Source organism: Oncorhynchus clarkii, chromosome 17 (genome assembly GCF_045791955.1).
Source record: "Oncorhynchus clarkii lewisi isolate Uvic-CL-2024 chromosome 17, UVic_Ocla_1.0, whole genome shotgun sequence".
NCBI lineage: Eukaryota > Metazoa > Chordata > Actinopteri > Salmoniformes > Salmonidae > Oncorhynchus > Oncorhynchus clarkii.
In genome coordinates this window covers 39652086-39674878 of record NC_092163.1, presented here as the reverse complement: position 1 = coordinate 39674878, position 22793 = coordinate 39652086, and the positions used below count along the sequence as shown (strand labels likewise).

Here is a 22793-nt window from a genome sequence, read left to right as displayed (position 1 = left end):
TCGATGTGCAAAACTGATAGAGACATACCCCAAGCGACTTACAGCTGTAATCGCAGCAAAAGGTGGCGCTACAAAGTATTAACTTAAGGGGGCTGAATAATTTTGCACGCCCAATTTTTCAGTTTTTGATTTGTTAAAAAAGTTTTAAATATCCAATAAATGTCGTTCCACTTCATGATTGTGTCCCACTTGTTGTTGATTCTTCACAAAAAAATACAGTTTTATATCTTTATGTTTGAAGCCTGAAATGTGGCAAAAGGTCGCAAAGTTCAAGGGGGCCGAATACTTTCGCAAGGCACTGTAAGTTTCATATTTTGTCAGAAAGTCATTTTCATTGCAAGTCAAAGCGTACTGTTAGCTACCATTAGCTAGCATACAAAACCCTAAATCTGTAAACAAGGGCACCCTCATAGACGTCATCCTGACCAACTGGCCCTCCAAATACACCTCCGCTGTCTTCAACCAGGATCTCAGCGATCACTGCCTCATTGCCTGTATCCGCTACGGATCTGCAGTCAAACGACCACCCCTCATCACTGTCAAACGCTCCCTAAAACACTTCTGTGAGCAGGCCTTTCTAATCGACCTGGCCCAGGTATCCTGGAAGGATATTGACCTCATCCCGTCAGTTGAGGATGCCTGGTCATTCTTTAAAAGTAACTTTCTCACCATTTTAGATAAGCATGCTCCGTTCAAAAAATGCAGAACTAAGAACAGATATAGCCCTTTGTTCACTCCAGACCTGACTGCCCTCGACCAGCACAAAAACATCCTGTGGCGGAATGCAATAGCATCGAATAGTCCCCGCGATATGCAACTGTTCAGGGAAGTCAGGAACCAATACACACAGTCAGTCAGGAAAGCAAAGGCCAGCTTCTTCAGGCAGAAATGTGCATCCTGTAGCTCTAACTCCAAAAGGTTCTGGGACACTGTAAAGTCCATGGAGAACAAGAGCACCTCCTCCCAGCTGTCCACTGCACTGAGGCTAGGTAACACGGTCACTACCGATAAATCCATGATTATCGAAAACTTCAACAAGTATTTCTCAACGGCTGGCCATGCCTTCCTCCTGGCTACTCCAACCTCGGCCAACAGCCCAGCCCCCCCCCCCCCCCCCAGCTACTCGCCCAAGCCTCTCCAGGTTCTCCTTTACCCAAATCCAGATAGCAGATGTTCTGAAAGAGCTGCAAAACCTGGACCTGTGCAGATCAGCTGGGCTTGACAATCTGGACCCTCTATTTCTGAAACTATCCGCCGCCATTGTCGCAACCCCTATTACCAGCCTGTTCAATCTCTCTTTCATATCGTCTGAGATCCCCAAGGATTGGAAAGCTGCCGCAGTCATCCCCCTCTTCAAAGGGGGAGACACCCTGGACCCAAACTGTTACAGACCTATATCCATCCTGCCCTGCCTATCTAAGGTCTTCGAAAGCCAAGTCAACAAACAGGTCACTGACCATCTCGAATCCCACCGTACCTTCTCCGCTGTGCAATCTGGTTTCCGAGCCGGTCACGGGTGCACCTCAGCCACGCTCAAGGTACTAAACGATATCATAACCGCCATCGATAAAAGACAATACTGTGCAGCCGTCTTCATCGACCTTGCCAAGGCTTTTGACTCTGTCAATCAGCATATTCTTATCGGCAGACTCAGTAGCCTTGGTTTTTCTAATGACTGCCTTGCCTGGTTCACCAACTACTTTGCAGACAGAGTTCAGTGTGTCAAATCGGAGGGCATGCTGTCCGGTCCTCTGGCAGTCTCTATGGGGGTGCCACAGGGTTCAATTCTCGGGCCGACTCTTTTCTCTGTATATATCAATGATGTTGCTCTTGCTGCGGGCGATTCCCTGATCCACCTCTACGCAGACGACACCATTCTGTATACTTCCGGCCCGTCCTTGGACACTGTGCTATCTAACCTCCAAACGAGCTTAAATGCCATACAACACTCCTTCCGTGGCCTCCAACTGCTCTTAAACGCTAGTAAAACCAAATGCATGCTTTTCAACCGTTCGCTGCCTGCACCCGCACGCCCGACTAGCATCACCACCCTGGATGGTTCCGACCTAGAATATGTGGACATCTATAAGTACCTAGGTGTCTGGCTAGACTGTAAACTCTCCTTCCAGACTCATATCAAACATCTCCAATCGGAAATCAAATCTAGAGTCGGCTTTCTATTCCGCAACAAAGCCTCCTTCACTCACGCCGCCAAACTTACCCTAGTAAAACTGACTATCCTACCGATCCTCGACTTCGGCGATGTCATCTACAAAATAGCTTCCAATACTCTACTCAGCAAACTGGATGCAGTTTATCACAGTGCCATCCGTTTTGTTACTAAAGCACCTTATACCACCCGCCACTGCGACCTGTATGCTCTAGTTGGCTGGCCCTCGCTACATATTCGTCGCCAGACCCACTGGCTCCAGGTCATCTACAAGTCCATTCTAGGTAAAGCTCCGCCTTATCTCAGTTCACTGGTCACGATGGCAACACCCACCCGTAGCACGCGCTCCAGCAGGTGTATCTCACTGATCATCCCTAAAGCCAACACCTCATTTGGCCGCCTTTCGTTCCAGTTCTCTGCTGCCTGTGACTGGAACGAATTGCAAAAATCGCTGAAGTTGGAGACTTTTATCTCCCTCACCAACTTCAAACATCTGCTATCTGAGCAGCTAACCGATCGCTGCAGCTGTACATAGTCTATCGGTAAATAGCCCACCCAATTTTACCTACCTCATCCCCATACTGTTTATATTTATTTACTTTTTTGCTCTTTTGCACACCAGTATCTCTACCTGTACATGACCATCTGATCATGTATCACTCCAGTGTTAATCTGCAAAATTGTAATTATTCGCCTACCTCCTCATGCCTTTTGCACACAATGTGTATAGATACTCTTTTTTTCTACTGTGATATTGACTTGTTAATTGTTCACTCCATGTGTAACTCTGTGTTGTCTGTTCACACTGCTATGCTATCTTGACCAGGTCGCAGTTGCAAATGAGAACTTGTTCTCAACTAGCCTACCTGGTTAAATAAAGGTGAAATTAATTTAAAAAAAACAGAAACACAGACACGCATATCCCTTTGACAGGACACACAGCCATGTGAAAAAAAGCACGTGTGTTTCTGCTCTAGCAGTTCACCTCATTACTACTACTTTTACTACTTTTACTACTACTACTAGATTTGATTTGATTTGTACCACCTGTGGTCCCCCTAATTCACAATAAAACTATGGTCAATTTAGTTCAACTGCTGTCATTTCAGACTATTTGTACAACGACTGTACCGTCATTTCAGGTCATTTCAGTTTCCACAAGTCAGTGTCTCTCCATCCCCGGTGGGTGTGGTGCATTAAAATGAGTAGTATTCGCAAACAACAGCATTACAGACACACACACTAAAATGATAGCAGCCAGGACTCTTCCGCGTGCATGTTGCCCTGTGAAGGTTGAAACATGAATCATATTCACAGTGAAAAGGTCATTGTTTCCTGGGGTACTTTCCGCTCAGCTACCTTCAGCGGGAGGAGCTGCTTGCCGGGAGCGCCAAGTCATACAGAGAGCAGTCACAAATGACCTTAAAACCGGAAGGAGGTTTTAGACAGGTGGGGGTGGAGAGGACAGACAGACAGTGGTGTGCAGGGAGAGAGGACACTCTCTCAGACTGTGCGTGACTGTTCCTCCCTAAGGTGTGCAATAGAGCCTTTCCAGGTGATCATTTCAGAGCAGTCATTCCAAACTGTGTGTCAAGGACGTCATCAGGAAGGAGCTATAGAGGAGAGGGATGACAGGAGAGATGAGGAGTGCCGAGGATACAGAGGAGAGGAGGAAGAGGAAGAGGAAAAAGAGAATATAGGGTTGGGCCGATAAATGAATAAATCAATTGTCGTGACATTTGACATTGACGATATATCGTGAAGTGCAATATGATAAATCATCATGTGCAACACGATACTCCATTTAGAACTTTTCAAATCAAAACTCTGCCTTTACTAGGCTGTATCAATATGTTGAAAATGAAGAGAAGGGCTTACAAAGAAACAGGGACTAAGTTGAGGAAGAAAGGAGTTGAAGCACTCAACAAAAAAATGGCAGAGATTTCTTTTAGCTCACTTTAATCCATTATACAGGACGAGAACAGGCGACTGACGTTTTCCTCAGAGTGACCTGACTATTGCACTGTTGGATTCTAACTTCTAACTTGAAATATCCTTATTCATGTTACCATATTAGAACTGAATGTTTGGAAATCTACTGAGCGAGAAGGGGAAGTGCAGAAAATGTACATTCTGTCAGAACACGTTATTGTTAAATCTTGTGTATCCTACGGAGAGGAGAAGGTATACAGTCTGGTTTCAGTCACAGGTAAGGTAGGACAGCCGTGGGTTAGTGAGGAGTGAGGATTGTGGGGCGAGGTCATGTCAGATGAAGTGGCCACTTGAGTTCCTGCAAAGCAACAGGAGGAGAATGTCCAGACGTGCAAAGAGGAGACTCAGCATAGAAGGAGGGTATACATTTATGTGATTGTGTTAATGTCTTTGTCATTTCAGTTGTTTGACCCAGTGGGTGAATAAACTTAGTCATCCGATTGAGTTTTTACTCTGTTTGTCAGAACCTAACAACACTTAGCTCCTATGTATAGCCTAGTGGCCATTTGAGACACAATAATGTAAGATAATAATAATAATAATAATAATGGTATAGCACAAATTAGTAGTAAATCATCCTTGAGCTGTTTCGACAACTTGATTGGAGTCCACTTGCGGCACACACCTGTCTATATAAGGTACCAAAGTTGACTCCCCGATAGGATTGTGTCGAGGCACAGATCTGGGGAAGTGTACCAAAACATTTCTGTAGCATTGAAGGTCCCCAAGATCACAGTGGCCTCCATAATTCTTAAATGGAAGAAGTTTAGAACCACCAAGACTATTCCTACTGTAGAGCTGGCTGCCTGGCCAAACTTGGCAATCGGGGGAGAAGGGATTTGGTCAGGGAGGTGACCAAGAACTCAATGGTCACTCTGACAGAGCTCCAGAGTTCTTCTGTGGAGATGGGAGAACCTTCCAGAAAGACAACGATCTCTACAGCACTCCGCCAATCAGGCCTTCATGGTAGAGTAGCCAGACGGAAGCTACTCCTCAGTAAAAGGCAGATGACAGGCCGCTTGGAGTTTGCCGAAAGGCACCTAAAGGACTCTCAGACCATGAGAATCAAGATCTTCTGGTCTGATGAAACCAAGATTGAACTCTTTGGCCTGAATGCCAAGCGTCACGTCTAGAGGAAACCTGGCACCATCCCTACGGTGAAGCATAGTGGTGGCAGCATCATTCTGTGGGATGTTTTTCAGCAGCAGGGACTGGGAGACTAGTCAGGATCGAGGGAAAGATGAACGGTGCAAAGTACGGAGAGATCCTTGATGAAAACCTGCTCCAGAGCGCTCAGGACCTCAGACTGGGGTGAAGGTTCACCTTCCAACAGGACAACGACCCTAAGTACACAGCCAAGACAATGCAGGAGTGGTTTCAGGAAAAGTCTCTGAATGTCCATGAGTGGCCCAGCCAGAGTTGAACCCGATCGAACATCTCTGGAGAGACCTGAAAATAGCTGTGCAGCGACACTCCCCATCCTACCTGACAGAGCTTAAGAGGATCTGCAGAGAAGAATGGGAGAAACTATCCAAATACAGGTGTTCCAAGCTTGCTGCGTCATACCCAAGAAGACTTGAGGCTGTAATCACTGTCAAATATGCTTCAACAAATTACTGAGTAAAGGGTCTGAATATTTATGTAAATGTGATATTTCTGGGGGGTTTTCACAGCGGTTTAGATGGTACAATGATTATCTATAATTGCTTGTTTTGTCACATAAACTGAAATTAGACAAACTATTACAATTTTCGCAACCAAATGACGGAGCGTTTTCTGCATAATGCATCTTTAACGATTACCCATAACAGGATGCAGCCACCACTATGCTTGAAAATATGGAGAGTGGTACTCAGTAATGTGTTGTGTTGGATTTGCCCCAAACATAACAATTTGTATTCAGGACAAAAAGTGAATTACTTTGGCAGATTTTTTGCAGTTTTACTTAAGTGCCTTGTTGCAAACAGGATGCATGGTTTGGAATATTTTTGTGGAGTGTCAATAATGTTGTTGATCCATCCTCAGTTTTCTCCTATCACAGCAATTAAACTCTGTAACTGTTTTAATGTCACCATTGGCCTCATGGTGAAATTCCTAAGCGGTTTCCTTCCTCTCTGGCAACTGAGTTAGGGAGGGCGCCTGTATCTTTGTAGTGATTGGGTCTATTAATACACCATCCAAAGTGTAATTCATAACTTCACCATGCTCAAAAGGGATATTCAATGTCTGCTTTTTTAATTTTTACTAATCTACCAATAGGTGCCCTTCTTTGCAAGGCATTGCAAAACCTCCCTGATATTTTGGTTGAATCTGTGTTTGAAATTCACTGCTCAAAAGAGGGGCCTTACAGATAATTGTATGTGTGGGGTACAGAGGTGAGGTAGTCATTTAAAAATCATATTAAACACCATTTTTGCACACAGAGATAATTCCACTTTGACATCATAGGGTATTGTGTGTAGGTCAGTGACAACAAATCTAAATTTAATAGATTTTAAATGCAGGCTTTAACACAACAAAATGTGGAAAAAGTCAAAGGGTGTGAATACTTTCTGAAGGCACTGTATGTAGCAGATCTCTGTTTGTGTAAGGAACGACAGATATAGGGAAGGCAATCAAAATGTGAAAGAATCCAGGTGAGTCGCATGAACGCTGATGCGCGTAATGATGGTGACAGGTGTGCATAACGAAGGGCATCCTGGCGTCCTCGAGGGCCAGAGAGGGGAAGCGGGAGCAGGCGTGACAATACCTCCCCTCTAGGGGCGCCACCCAGTGTCCCACCTGGGCGAGCCTGACGGGCCGGCCGAGGCATGGACGCCGGACTGACCGGCTGAGGCGTAGAAGCCCGACACGCAAGGCTGAGGCGTGGGAGCCCGACGAGCCGGCTGAGGCGTGGGAACCCGACGAGCCGGTTGAGGCATGGGAGCCTGATGTGCCAGCTTAGGCATGACGTGGGATGGGAGCCCGAGCTGAGGGAAGGAAACCTCTCGAGACAGGTAAGGCGTGGAAGCCTGATGAACCAGCCGGCCGAGGCATGGGCGCCGGACTGACTGGCTGAGGCGTAGAAGCCCATCGCGCAAGGCAGAGGTGTGGGAGCCTGACGAGCCGGCTGAGGGAAGGAAACCTCTTGAGCCAGCTAAGGCGTGGAAGCCCGACGAGCCAGCTGAGGGAAGGAAACCTCTTGAGCCAGCTAAGGCGTGGAAGCCAGACGAACCAGCTGAGGCACCCCCGGTTCCATCGGCGGCGGCACAATGACCCGACGTCACCAACAAAACAAAAAACAAAAAGCTCCCTGATGCTTCGTTTAATGTTGTCAGCATTCTGTAAGGAACAACGCTGGAGACGAGAAGCAGGTACAGGAAGTGAACATTTAATAACCAACGAACAGGAACAGAATACGGACAGCATCTGGACAGGGGAAACGGAAAAGGCAATAATGCTGACACGGGGATGAAACAGAAAAAACAGACAGATATTAGGGAAGGCAATCAAAATGTGAAGGTGTCCAGGTGAGTCCAATGAGCACTGATGCGCGTAATGATGGTGAAAGGTGTGCGTAATGAAGGGCATCCTGGCACCCTCGAGCGCCAGAGAGGGGAAGCGGGTGCAGGCGTGACAGTAAAGACCCTAAAACCTTGGGTATAAATATTAGTTCAGAACAATGGTTTAATTGTTTGAGGTTTCCACTCGTTAATCATTCATCCCTAAGAAATTGCAAAAAATGACTGAGTGAAGGAAACGTGAATGTTAATTGTCAAACTGCTATTTATGGAATGAAACTCCTGCTTCAGTTTTACTCCACATTGAACCACAGCCAGAGGATGTGTACATTACTGGCATATTGTTGTTTTGCTTCTTTCATTTGTTGCTCATATGGCACTTGTTTGTTGCATGAGAAATATAAGGAAAGCTAGTACTGCCGCCAGTGCAGGCGTTGTGAAAAACACAAGGCTCGTTGTCAATGAATTGCGTGGTTTCTGTTGTCGGCTTCTGATGATGCGCGCGATTCACGAGTGATGTCCCATTCCTTAGACATATTTATCCCTACCACTAGTTGCTCTGTCTTGGAGGGCCGGCGATGGGAAACAGCCTTAGCCTCCTCTCAGCTTGCTGAGCTCTAAGTAAGATACTGAGTTTGAACGGTACCGCTATCTCTCTCTTTCCCTTCCCCCAGGTTACACTGAGTCTGTCACTGAATCTAATCTGCATGGCATTAGCACCTCGTGATAGGATGATAGGAGCCAGGGGACTCGCCTGGTTGTCCCTCCCTGACAGCCAGGCCTTCCACCCCGACCATGCACCGTTCCCCTGCCATCATGGTTCTCCCATCATCAGCCCCAGCCAGCCAGCCAGCTCACCTATGGGCCTGCAGTGCAGTATTGTGTGTGTGTGTGTGCGCGTGTGTGTGTGTGTGTGTGTGTGTGTGTGTGTGTGTGTGTGTGTGTGTGTGTGTGTGTGTGTGTGTGTGTGTGTGTGTGTGTGTGTGTGTGTGTGTGTGTGTGTGTGTGTGTGTGTGTGTGTGTGTGCGTGCGTGTGCGTGCGTGTGTTTGTGAGAGAGAGCGATGTGCTCTGGAGTTCTCATCCCTCATCCCCTGCTGGCTGCCATATTCAACCAAGTCAGCATTTCTACACTCTCCCATTCCTCCTCCTGAGACCTCTCTGTGTGTATTGTAGTTAGTACAGTACATTTGCTGCACCAGCCCTAAATCAACCTTCTACAGTATACCCACTGCAATTGGAAAGAGCAGAACTGCACAACTCACCTAAAAACTAAGATTGACTGAAGTTTGGCACAAACACTCAAGGGTCAGTTTATTAGGCACACCAGACCGTTCCTGAAAATGGTTTGCTCCTACTGACAGTGAGTCACATGGTCCTGGCTTGCTATATAAAGCAGACAGGCATCAAGGCATTCAGTTACTGTTCAATTGAATGTTAGAATGGGCAAAACGAGTGACCTAAGAGACTTTGAGCACGGTATGACCGTCGGTGCCAGACACGCCAGTATCTCAGGGTGTGGATCTGTCCATCAGCCTAGCCTAGCCTAGCCTAGCCGTTCCTCGTTAGCTGCCATATAAATACATCCCCATGAACCCCCTCGCACTTCCATAGCACCGCCCCACAGTTTAATGGCAACACTGTTGCCGTGGAGTGAATTCATAGCCACTCTCTCTAGAGACTTGCATTGAGGTTAAATCATCATCCCAGCATATGGACATAACAGAATGTGTGCCTAGGCTATATCCAGCGTACTTTCCACAGAGTCGACTTTTAACTCCAGGGCCACACATACTTTATACATGGCTCTGGATAATTCCCTCGAAACTACAGAATCAGACCCCCTGTTACATTTAATCTCCCTATTTATCCAAAGATACTTACAGTGGTGCTACATACATTTTATATGGGTGGACCCAGCTGGAATTGAACCCACGAGCCTGGTGTTAAAGGCACCATGCTCTACCAACCGAGCCATGCAGGACCATGTTTTGGCCTGATACTCACACTGGTTTATGAACATTTCAATCCCCTCACTAAGCCCACGCTCTTTCGGTGAACACCAAGCGAGCCCATAGATTACACAATACTTTAGCACAGACTGTACTGTCCCAGAAAACCTACTTTCCTCCTCCTATGCACCACTGTGCAAACAAATACCCCTGGGGTCACCCTCCTGGAGGTCACACGGGCAAGCATTACACCACACTTCTCCTCTCAAGTAGTAGGTCACATCGTAGTATCTTACAGTAGAACGTCTTCGTTCAACCGTAGCATAATGGCAGGAACACCGTGCATGCGTGTATATGTATGTGACCAATGCAATTTGATTTCTATAAGCCCAATGCATCTTTTAGAGCAGAAGGTGGGTTGAGGGTTACAAAACAGGACGGCTTCTAGCTCTCTATCGCTCTCACACCATCCTGCTCTCAGACATTGATGAATCACTAAGCTCTCCAGCTAAATTCTGCTCACGTAAGAATCCAAATGTCTGTTGTCTCGCCAGCGGACTGTGCAGGCACACACTCTCAGCTGTAGGAGCCCTGCTATGAACACCACGTCACCCACAATGCATCAGTCTACACAGACACACTGCCGAGACTCGCGTGCGCACAGGGGGAGCACAGAGAGATGACGATTTCTACAAATAAATACGTAACGAAATTCTGGTGCACTGCAGGAACGATATGACATGACGAAGTACAAATGTGAAAGAGCATGGATGGTCTTCTACCTAACCAACGCCTGGACTCATAGTCACCGTGGTTACACAAGAACAATCTTTAAACAGTAGATAGCACACACATCTACACATCCCCAACACACACACACACACACACACACACACACACCAAGACATTTACATGTAATACACATTAAAAACGTATGTCCATTGAACAGCAAGACGTGTCCCATTTAGTGCCTTTAAACACTCGTCATGACAACTGCTTGAGTTCCTGCACCTCTTATACAATATTGTTTGAAAAGTATTGTGGAGTTCCTACACCTAAATATAAACAGTACTGGCACCCGACATGAGTACCGGCACCTATTTCAGTCCAAGTCAAGCACCGTCAACCATACACAATTGTAATAACACTGCAGGGTAAAGCATAATAACCTGACAACAGAGGGTGCCCATTGTTCAACAGCACCTCCACAGAGACTTCAATGACACCACAAGTCACCTGCACCATGAATGCTGTCACTGCCAGAGCACACAGCAGCAAACCCAAGGAGTCATTCACAGTACAAGGTGAAAACAGCCGAGGCTCAGGGTGAAGTGACCCTTGGCTACAGATCTAAGATCATCTTACCATCCCCCAATCCTAAGCTTAACCATTAGTGGGGGGATGCAAAACTGACCCAAGATCAGCATCTAGGGGCAACTTTTTACCTCTTGTGGTTATCACACAAGTCAGAGTTATACTTAAACTAAACCTTTAATAGTGAGAGCTTTGCAATAGTGATGGCTTGTCGACGAATCGCCGTCTCTTTGATGATTCGTTGAGAGCCCCGAGACAAAAGTACAAAGGTATTTTATAGCCAAGATACACCCCTTCAACCTACACGACGAACAACAGATAGATAGAATGGGTCACAAGGTTAAGATTTGTATGAAAGATACCTACAATACATAGCACACAGTATCTGCAGTGTCAACAGTTTTCATTGTATCACCAGTGTCTGGCCCTCCGACTCCAAACTGGAGCCATCTCTCCCTGGTACTGTATAGAACAGAAACATTAACTCATGCTCTGGAATGCTCTTTAGGTTTTATCACCCAAAAGACATCCTAAATCTCCTGTCAGTGTTATCTCCCAGAGGCCCATCCTCAGCAGAACACACACACACAATAGTTAAATATACCCTATTCTGTTGAATAAAACAACCATGATGCAATAAAAGTACTGTAACATAATCTTGAAATTGTGCAACCATACTCTCCAGAGCACAACAGGGGGTCAAAGGTAATGCAAGGGGGTCCGAAGGTCATGGGGTTCATTTGAGTCAGGAGTAATGCTGACGTATGTACTCACCAGGTCATGGTTGGTGGAGTTGGAGTCATCCTGAGGGAAGGGGATGTACACAGCTAAGGCCATACAGTTGGCAAAAATAGCTATTAATATAAAGATATCAAATGGCCTGGAAGACAAGGTTAAGGGAAAATCATCGAAGCGGGGGATCACATGAATATATTCACCGTGTCAACATTTGACTATTTCCTGTTCAAACTAATAATCATCAAACACGGACAGAGTTCAAGCCAAAGACATCGGAAGTTGCGAGAGTCAGAAAAAAGTCATAATGACATTCAAAATGCAACTTGGCAATTCAGGGCCAATCTAAATAACATGAGATAATGTGTAGAGTTATCACAGTGTTCTGATGACTGTGTCTTCTGGAGCAGCAGAGTCCCAGCAGAGGCTCACGCAGCTGTGTCGTGTCACTGAGTCACCCTCGCCCCACCAGTATTTTAAGATTTGGGACATGGTGACTTTCACTGCGCCTTAGGAGGCAGCAAAAAACAACTTTTTTTTCACCTCCAGTTGACTATTCTCTCGCATGCACCGCTGAAAAAACACAAAGTCTAGAATGATTCACACATCGCTGGCTATAGCTGTCAAATAATCTTTCTTTCCCTGCAGTAGGCTACCTACGCTAGAATGAACTGATTAAAAGTAAACGTTGACTTGCTGTTTCACTTTCATATTCTTGTGTTGGGTAGTGAGTCACACTCTGCAGTGAGATTAACATAAAGGGGTGTCTCTTGTCTAGTTGTACTGGACTGTGAGGGGAAATGGAGATGGGATACAGCCACTGCACATGGCTAAGCTAAAGCTAGTCAGCTAAACCTAGAGTCAGCTAAAGCTAGAGTCAGCTAAAGCTTGAGTCAGCTAAAGCTTGTCAGCTAAACCTAGAGTCAGCTAAAGCTAGTCAGCTAAAGCTAGAGTCAGCTAAAGCTAGAGTCAGCTAAAGCTTGTCAGCTAAAGCTAGAGTCAGCTAAAGCTAGTCAGCTAAAGCTAGTCAGCTAAAGCTAGAGTCAGCTAAAGCTAGTCAGCTAAAGCTAGTCAGCTAAAGCTAGAGTCAGCTAAAGCTTGAGTCAGCTAAAGCTTGTCAGCTAAACCTAGAGTCAGCTAAAGCTAGTCAGCTTAAGCTAGAGTCAGCTAAACCTAGAGTCAGCTAAAGCTAGAGTTAGCTAAAGCTAGTCAGCTAAAGCTAGAGTCAGCTAAAGCTTGAGTCGGCTAAAGCTTGTCAGCTAAACCTAGAGTCAGCTAAAGCTAGTCAGCTTAAGCTAGAGTCAGCTAAACCTAGAGTCAGCTAAAGCTTGAGTCAGCTAAAGCTTGTCAGCTAAACCTAGAGTCAGCTAAAGCTAGTCAGCTTAAGCTAGAGTCAGATAAACCTAGAGTCAGCTAAAGCTAGTCAGCTAAAGCTAGAGTCAGCTAAAGCTGGTCAGCTAAAGCTAGAGTCAGCTAAAGCTAGGCATTGGCTAGGTGCAACCCAAGATTTAGCCAACTGTACGGTTCAGACAAAGGTAAATCATGAATTGGTGCATGGGCGGCAATCCACCTGATGGCCCTGAATGGACCCTAACTGAGCCCGTGATGGTTCTTCTCATGCACTGACCTACACATCACACACACACTGCAACACACACTAAAGTACAAGGTATAGATTATCAACATCCAGGGTCACACAGACACACACACACACACACACACACACACTCTGGTCCGTTGTGAAGGATACTTCCACTCTACCAGGCTGATGCAGGCTCTTCGTATGGGATTGTTGAGTTTGAGGCAGAACAGGGCCCTGGCTGGCCTGGTATTGGCGTTGCTCCCCTGCTTCTTGCTTTTGGCGTACTGCGCCCGCTTCTTCTGTGCCAATGCGCCCACTGGGACAGTCGGCACCGGGATCGGGGCAGCCGGAGGGGCGGCTACCGGACTGGGCACCGGCGGGGCAACTGGTGTTGCAGCCGGGGCCGCAGGGGCGTTGGCTGGCCCGTTGGCACTCATGATGTGGGCGTGGCTCTGTGGGGCGTGTCCAGCAGCATGGATCTGCCAGGAGAGAGGGCGGGGCTAAATGAGGGGCACAGGGCGGTCTGACCAATGGGCTGGCACGTCACCAGAGGGAGGGACTCTGGTGCTGCTGGCATAATTTGCCTCTGTGAAAGAGAGTACAGGAGAGAGAATGGTTACCAATCCATATGTTTATATGGAAAACTGATCATTGATCATCACTACTAAAATCATCAGTAGAAGGTTACTGTGGTGACTTTATCACATGGAAACTGGTAAAGGTAAACAAATAAGCAATTAGCGCTGATAGTAGAGTTTCCAATTTAGCACCACGGACAGCGATGATTGAAATACCTACAATCTCACATTCAGAACCACAAAACCATGAACAGCAGCCATCTCAGGTAAAGCTGTGTCAATGGCTAAGAATCACTTGAAGATAAATAGGCTACAGGAAGACCTACACAGGAAGCAGCATACCCAGCAAGAAGCCTGAATCACAAACTCTGTTGTGTGATACTCTGTTTCAGCCATATTTTATTTCAAACATTTAACTTCAAGGGGAATCTGGGTTTGTTGTGATCATGACCAAGGCATTTCTAGGGTCAGTGAGATGTGTTTCACACATCATTTCCCAAGAAGAAGGCGGGTCTGGGCTCCACTGGGGGGGGGGGGGGGGGTCCTATGCAGTCCTGCTTTGTGGCATTTCGCGAAGCCTCTATGTTATACTGACTGCACTATATGTTAGTCTGCATGTAGATATGGTTGTCCTTGTTCGATAGAGCCATTGGACGTCTTTCAGCAATGTTCCTATCGGCGGATTCAATATAAATGTATAAGGTGACACATTCTTTCCAGTCTCTGAAAGGCTACAACTCGATATGGGGCAGTGGTTCCTGCTCTGGCCCCTTCCCTACAACACAAGTCCGATTGGGCAAAACTGAAAGAACTGACCAGACCACAATGGCTTCAAGTGATTCCTCTCATCAACACGAATTTGACAATGGAGAATTTTGACACGTTCTCTTAGCTAGCTACATGGTGACATTCAACCGTACGTTTCAACCGGAATCAACTATGGGACCTTATATAGACAGGTGTGTGACTTTCCAAATCATGTCCAATCAATTGAATTTACCACAGGTGGACTCCAATCAAGTTGTAGAAAAATCTCAAGGATGATTCATGGAAATAGGATGCACCTGAGCTCAATTTCGAGTCTCACAGCAAAGGGTCTGAATACTTATGTAATTAAGGTATTAGGTTTTTATTTTTTATAAATGTGCAAAAATGTCTAAAAACCTGTTTTTGCTTTGTCATTATCGGGTATTGTGTGTAGATTTATGAGGGGAAAATGTTTATTTAATCAATTTTAGAATAAGCTGTAACGAAACAAAATGTGGAAAAAACCTTCGGCTTCTCCGAAAGTAGGCTATAAGATAATGAATTGTCAAGGAAAGTATGAAGGGGACTGCTATGCTATAGTAGGAAGACGAAATTGACAATCATCAAAAAAGAACCAATTACACGCAACATGTCCATAGCCTATTTATCAGAGTTGCTGATTATCGAGAGGGAGAGTGTTGCAAAGATTTTTCAAATACTGTGAAGAATTATTATAATTTGAATGTTTAAAAAAAATAATTAAAAAAAAAAAAAAAAATTACGTACTTCGTTGACTTGTGAGGTGAAGAAAAAATGACTGAGAAGCCCAGCTGGGCACTTTCCTACTTTTGACATTTGAAATTTGCGAGAAGCAGGCCAGGTACTTCTATGCGTGCTCAGGCAACATTAACAGGACAGAGAAACCAGTATAATATGTTTAGCTGTAGGTTGCATACTTCTAGTTCTGCCTGGTTCAGCTTAGTTCTCTTATTCCGGTGCTCTACAATGAGAACTATGCCAAAGCAGGCAGAAATAGAGGTATGCAACCTATAGAAATGAAGGAGAACATATTCTGTAGGAATATTCTCTCCTCCTACACATATTATTATAGTGTTATTATAGTAGCGCTATAATAACACATGTAGTGGTCCCGTCCGTGGTAGGGAACTGGCATTAGACGGTTAGTTATGTGAATCAGAAAATGAATCAAAACATTTTATTACAGTTTGTGATAAAATGGTAGTTGTTCAAGGAGAGACCTTTCCCTAAACAAAAATGAATCCACATTTAGAAATAGAAAAGGCATTTATTTATACATACAAACTGTATCAGTTAGTGTCACTACTACAATCCAACATTTGCCACTGCCAGAGTAGGCTTTTAGGAAATTCAGTCTAGTTTTGACAGGGTAATGGAGTGACATCAAACTAAGGTGTGCCTGTCCGTTTGACTGTGTGATGAGGTTAGACATGATAGCTTCGTGTGTTTTGATGTGGTATAGCAGAGTCACCCCAATTACAACACCGTTGCAGGCAAGAAGAGAGAGAAGGCTGTACTATGAAACTGAATGTCAGTGGTAGACAGTGGTAGCTTATGTCAATGGAAATTCACTTGCTGGGTGGCATGGTGGGCTGGGGAAGATGAGACTTTGTGCTTGAAGCGAATGTCCCGTCTGCTGTCTACGGCCATCTGGATAAGACTCCGACGGAAGTGATGAGTACAGGGTTCGTAGACCTTCTTAAAACAATCCACTGCTTGGACCCCTTGCAGAAGATCTGCTTGTACTGCACGTCTCCTGGAAAGACATGGTTGTGGTGACAGCATTTAGACTCGGTTGATGAAAGGATGTAGGGCATCACACCTTTGTTGGTAAAGGTGTCAACAGATGGGTCCTAAGTGATTATAGACAGGCTAGTGTATTGTTTTAGGGACAATGACGCATCCCTCGTGCCTGTGGATCCAAAATGCACTCACTTTATGTATATACGTTGGGTATATTTCAACAGGGGACTGTGGAACGTCTTCAGAAAATTGCATTTTACAAAGAGAAAAAGTGTAGACTAAATAACATGGTAACATGGTCTGGAACGTACTCTGTCTGGTCCTCTAACCTCCTGAGAACCCCGTAACCCAAACAAATGCATACAAACACTACACAAATTCATGTTGTAATGAATGAAATGATCTTTGGTGTCGTAAACAATCCTCGGTTCCTGCCTGTGTCTGGTTAAGAGAGGAGGGGGAGGGCCCCCTACGGAAAAACATCTGGCAGAACACCCAGAATACGTTCTTTAAGTTAAGATAGAGACGGAGCCAGTCACATGTGTGAACCGATCCAATGAATCATGTTTATGTAGGTTTAGATAGCAGTATATAAAGCTGTAAGGAACGGACTTCAGATTGGTACTTACAGTTTAAGTCGGAAGTTTACATACACATTAGCCAAATACATTTAAACTCAGTTTTTCACAATTCCTGACATTTAATCCTAGTAAAAAGTCCCCGTCTAAGGTCAGTTAGGATCACCACTTTATTTTAAGAATGTGAAATGTCAGTATAATAGTAGAGAGAATGATTTATTTCAGCTTTTATTTCTTTCATCACATTCCCAGTGGATCAGAAGTTTACATACACCCAATTAGTATTTGGTAGCATTGCCTTCAAGTTGTTTAATCTGGGTCAAACATTTCGGGTAGCCTTCCACAAGCTTCCCACAATAAGTTGGGTGAATTTTGGCCCATTCTTCCTGACAGAACTGGTGTAACTGAGTCAGGTTTGTAGGCCTCCTTGCTCGCACACGCTTTTTCAGTTCTGCCCCAAAAAAATCTATAGGATTGAGGTCAGGGCTTTGTGATGGCCACTCCAATACCTTGACTTTGTTGACCTTAAGCCATTTTGCCACAACTTTGGAAGTATGCTTGGGGTCATTGTCCATTTGGAAGACCCATTTGCAACCAAGCTTTAACTTCCTGACTGATGTCTTGAGATGTTGCTTCAATATATCCACATAATTGTCCTCCTCATGATGCCATCTATTTTGTGAAGTGCACCAGTCCCTCCTGCAGCAAAGCATCCCCACAACATGATACTGCCACTCCCGTGCCTCACGGTTGGGATGGTGTTCTTCGGCTTGCAAGCCTCCCCCTTTTTCCTCCAAACATAACAATGTTTATTATGGCCAAACAGTTCAATTTTACTTTCTTTCATCAGACCAGAACACATTTCTCCAAAAAGTACGATCTTTGTCCCAATGTGCAGTTGCAAACCGAAGTCTGACTTTTTTATGGCGGTTTTGGAGCCGTGGCTTCTCCCTCGATGAGCGGCCTTTCAGGTTATGTCGAAATAGGATTTAGTATGGTCAGGGCGTGAGTTGGGGTGGGCAGTCTATGTTTGTGTTTCTATGGTACTGTTTCGGATTTGTTATTTCACGTATTCGTTTATTGTTTTTGTATTTCAGTGTTCAGTGCTTTTGTTATTAAAATCGTTGTGAACACTTACCACACCGCATCTTGGTCCGATCCTTACTCCTCTTCAGATAGGGAACTGGCATTAGACGGTTAGTTATGTGAATCAGAAAATGGGAACTGGCATTAGACGGTTAGTTATGTGAATCAGAAAATGAATCAAAACATTTTATTACAGTTTGTGATAAAATGGTAGTTGTTCAAGGAGAGACCTTTCCCTAAACAAAAATGAATCCACATTTAGAAATAGAAAAGGCATTTATTTATACATACAAACTGTATCAGTTAGTGTCACTACTACAATCCAACATTTGCCACTGCCAGAGTAGGCTTTTAGGAAATTCAGTCTAGTTTTGACAGGGTAATGGAGTGACATCAAACTAAGGTGTGCCTGTCCGTTTGACTGTGTGATGAGGTTAGACATGATAGCTTCGTGTGTTTTGATGTGGTATAGCAGAGTCACCCCAATTACAACACCGTTGCAGGCAAGAAGAGAGAGAAGGCTGTACTATGAAACTGAATGTCAGTGGTAGACAGTGGTAGCTTATGTCAATGGAAATTCACTTGCTGGGTGGCATGGTGGGCTGGGGAAGATGAGACTTTGTGCTTGAAGCGAATGTCCCGTCTGCTGTCTACGGCCATCTGGATAAGACTCCGACGGAAGTGATGAGTACAGGGTTCGTAGACCTTCTTAAAACAATCCACTGCTTGGACCCCTTGCAGAAGATCTGCTTGTACTGCACGTCTCCTGGAAAGACATGGTTGTGGTGACAGCATTTAGACTCGGTTGATGAAAGGATGTAGGGCATCACACCTTTGTTGGTAAAGGTGTCAACAGATGGGTCCTAAGTGATTATAGACAGGCTAGTGTATTGTTTAGGGACAATGACGCATCCCTCGTGCCTGTGGATCCAAAATGCACTCACTTTATGTATATACGTTGGGTATATTTCAACAGGGGACTGTGGAACGTCTTCAGAAAATTGCATTTTACAAAGAGAAAAAGTGTAGACTAAATAACATGGTAACATGGTCTGGAACGTACTCTGTCTGGTCCTCTAACCTCCTGAGAACCCCGTAACCCAAACAAATGCATACAAACACTACACAAATTCATGTTGTAATGAATGAAATGATCTTTGGTGTCGTAAACAATCCTCGGTTCCTGCCTGTGTCTGGTTAAGAGAGGAGGGGGAGGGCCCCCTACGGAAAAACATCTGGCAGAACACCCAGAATACGTTCTTTAAGTTAAGATAGAGACGGAGCCAGTCACATGTGTGAACCGATCCAATGAATCATGTTTATGTAGGTTTAGATAGCAGTATATAAAGCTGTAAGGAACGGACTTCAGATTGGTACTTACAGTTTAAGTCGGAAGTTTACATACACATTAGCCAAATACATTTAAACTCAGTTTTTCACAATTCCTGACATTTAATCCTAGTAAAAAGTCCCCGTCTAAGGTCAGTTAGGATCACCACTTTATTTTAAGAATGTGAAATGTCAGTATAATAGTAGAGAGAATGATTTATTTCAGCTTTTATTTCTTTCATCACATTCCCAGTGGATCAGAAGTTTACATACACCCAATTAGTATTTGGTAGCATTGCCTTCAAGTTGTTTAATCTGGGTCAAACATTTCGGGTAGCCTTCCACAAGCTTCCCACAATAAGTTGGGTGAATTTTGGCCCATTCTTCCTGACAGAACTGGTGTAACTGAGTCAGGTTTGTAGGCCTCCTTGCTCGCACACGCTTTTTCAGTTCTGCCCCAAAAAAATCTATAGGATTGAGGTCAGGGCTTTGTGATGGCCACTCCAATACCTTGACTTTGTTGACCTTAAGCCATTTTGCCACAACTTTGGAAGTATGCTTGGGGTCATTGTCCATTTGGAAGACCCATTTGCAACCAAGCTTTAACTTCCTGACTGATGTCTTGAGATGTTGCTTCAATATATCCACATAATTGTCCTCCTCATGATGCCATCTATTTTGTGAAGTGCACCAGTCCCTCCTGCAGCAAAGCATCCCCACAACATGATACTGCCACTCCCGTGCCTCACGGTTGGGATGGTGTTCTTCGGCTTGCAAGCCTCCCCCTTTTTCCTCCAAACATAACAATGTTTATTATGGCCAAACAGTTCAATTTTACTTTCTTTCATCAGACCAGAACACATTTCTCCAAAAAGTACGATCTTTGTCCCAATGTGCAGTTGCAAACCGAAGTCTGACTTTTTTATGGCGGTTTTGGAGCCGTGGCTTCTCCCTCGATGAGCGGCCTTTCAGGTTATGTCGAAATAGGATTTAGTATGGTCAGGGCGTGAGTTGGGGTGGGCAGTCTATGTTTGTGTTTCTATGGTACTGTTTCGGATTTGTTATTTCACGTATTCGTTTATTGTTTTTGTATTTCAGTGTTCAGTGCTTTTGTTATTAAAATCGTTGTGAACACTTACCACACCGCATCTTGGTCCGATCCTTACTCCTCTTCAGACGAAGAGGAGGAAATCTGGCTGCATGGTCCCATGGTGTTTATACTTGCGTACTATTGTTTGTACAGATGAATGTGGTACCTTCAGGCATTTGGAAATTGCTCCCAAGTATGAACCAGACTTGTGGAGGTCTACAGTTTTTTTCTGAGGTCTTGGCTGATTTCTTTTGATTTTCCCATGATCTCAAGCAAAGGGGCACTGAGTTTGAAGGTAGGTTTTCAAATACATCCACAGGTACACCTCCAATTGACTCAAATTATGTCAATTGGCCTATCAGAAGCTTCTAAAGCCATGACATCATTTCCTGGAATTTTCCAAATTGTTTAAAGGTACAGTCAACTTACTGTATGTAAACCTTTGACCCACTGGAATTGTGATACAGTGAAATAATCTGTCTGTAAACAATTGTTGGAAAAATTACTTGCTTCATGCACAAAGTAGATGTCCTAACCGACTTGCCAAACCTATAGTTTGTTAACAAGAAATGTGTGGAGTGGTTGACAAACAAGTTTTAATGACTCCAACCTAAGTGTATGTAAACTTCCGACTTCAACTGTGTGCAGTAGTGGATCTTCTGTCATGCATCCCACTGCTTTTTTTTTTGCCGCACCAAGATTTACATGCTAAAATCGCCCCTGCTACTTTGTAGTTAACATACATTGAGAAGGTTTTTTGGGAAAGCCTTTCCATCTACCAGAAGATGGTTGTCATTAGCATCATTGCTAACGGCTACATATGGCAGACAAAGGCGCACACACAGCAAGGGGCATTTCCACACTGTTGACTCTTCAGAACGTTGAAAGAAAATAGGAATCACTTATGCATTTTGTCTTATCATCATCTTGGGGAAATAAAATAATGATCTAATAAATTCAATACATTTAGTTGATTTCCTACTTTTCAATACACTTCTACTGGGAAGCCAACATTTTCCCAAACTGGAGATTTAAACAATGATGGTGGATCCTCCAATTCTGGTTTATCCACCCCACCACTGCCATCTTAAATAACTAGTTTCCTTCTGCGCCTCACAAAAGGATAGTTTGAAAAGCGCCAATTTAAGTTCAGAATTATGATTACAACGTGTGCATAGGCTCTAGTCGTTTTAACGGAATAGACTATAATGTTTTTTCAGCTCAGATTACTCAAGAGGCATACAACGCAGTGTAAGCATGGCCTACAGGCCTAGTGAATATATATATATATATATATATAACTCAGCAAAAAAAGAAACGTCCCTTTTTCAGGACCCTGTATTTCAAAGATAATTCGTAAAATTCCAAATAACTTCACATATCTTCATTGTAAAGGGTTTAAAACACTGTTTCCCATGCTTGTTCAATGAATCATAAACAATTAATGAACATGCACCTGTGGAACGGTCGTTAAGACACTAACAGCTTACAGACGGTAGGCAGTGGCAGGTAGCCTAGTGGTTAGAGCATTGGGCCAGTAACGGAAAGGTTGCTAGATTGAATCCCTAAGCTGACAAGGTAAAAATCTGTCGTTTTGCCCCTGAACAAGGCAATTAACCCACTGTTCCTAGGCCATCATTGTAAATAAGAATGTGTTCTTAACGGATTTGCCTAATTAAATAAAAATTAAATTAAGGTCACAGTTATGAAAACTTAGGACACTAAAGAGGCCTTTCTACTGACTCTGAAAAACACCAAAAGAAACATGCCCAGGGTCCCTGCTCATTTGTGTGAATGTGCCTTAGGCATGCTGCAAGGAGGCATGAGGACTGCAGATGTGGCCAGGGCAATAAATTGAGATGTCCGTACTGTGAGACGCCTAAGACAGCACTACAGATAGACAGGATGGACAGCTGATCGTCCTCGTAGTGGCAGACCACGTGGAAGAGTGGGGTAACATCTCACAGCAAGAACTGGAAAATCTGGTGCAGTCCATGAGGAGGAGATGCACTGCAGTACTTAATGCAGCTGGTGGCCACAACAGATACTGACTGTTACTTTTGATTTTGACCCACCCTTTGTTCAGGGACACATTATTCAATTTCTGTTAGTCACATGTCTGTGGAACTTGTTCAGTTTTTGTCTCAGTTGTTGAATCTTGTTATGTTCAAACAAATATTTACACATGTTAAGTTCACTGAAAATAAACACAGTTGACAGTGAGAGGACGTTTCTTTTTTTGCTGAGTTTATATATACACTCCCGTTCAAAAGTTTGGGGTCACTTAGAAATGTCCTTGTTTTTGAAAGAAAAGCACATTTTTTTGACCATTAACATAACATCAAATTGATCACAAATAC

At 44.3% G+C, this 22793-nt stretch overlaps 1 protein-coding gene across 1 annotated transcript in view; it reads right to left on the bottom strand.

Annotated features, from left to right (window-relative positions):
* Nucleotides 1-22793, bottom strand: part of LOC139370814 (calcium channel, voltage-dependent, L type, alpha 1D subunit, a) — a 157370-nt gene that overhangs the window by 131202 nt on the left and 3375 nt on the right. The window contains exons 2-3 of the mRNA XM_071110596.1: nucleotides 13412-13829; nucleotides 11701-11806 (exon numbers count right to left, since the gene is read on the bottom strand). Of these exons, the coding sequence (XP_070966697.1) occupies nucleotides 11701-11806; nucleotides 13412-13680 (375 nt within the window). The 5' untranslated portion in view covers nucleotides 13681-13829. The remainder of the gene's footprint in view (nucleotides 1-11700; nucleotides 11807-13411; nucleotides 13830-22793) is intronic.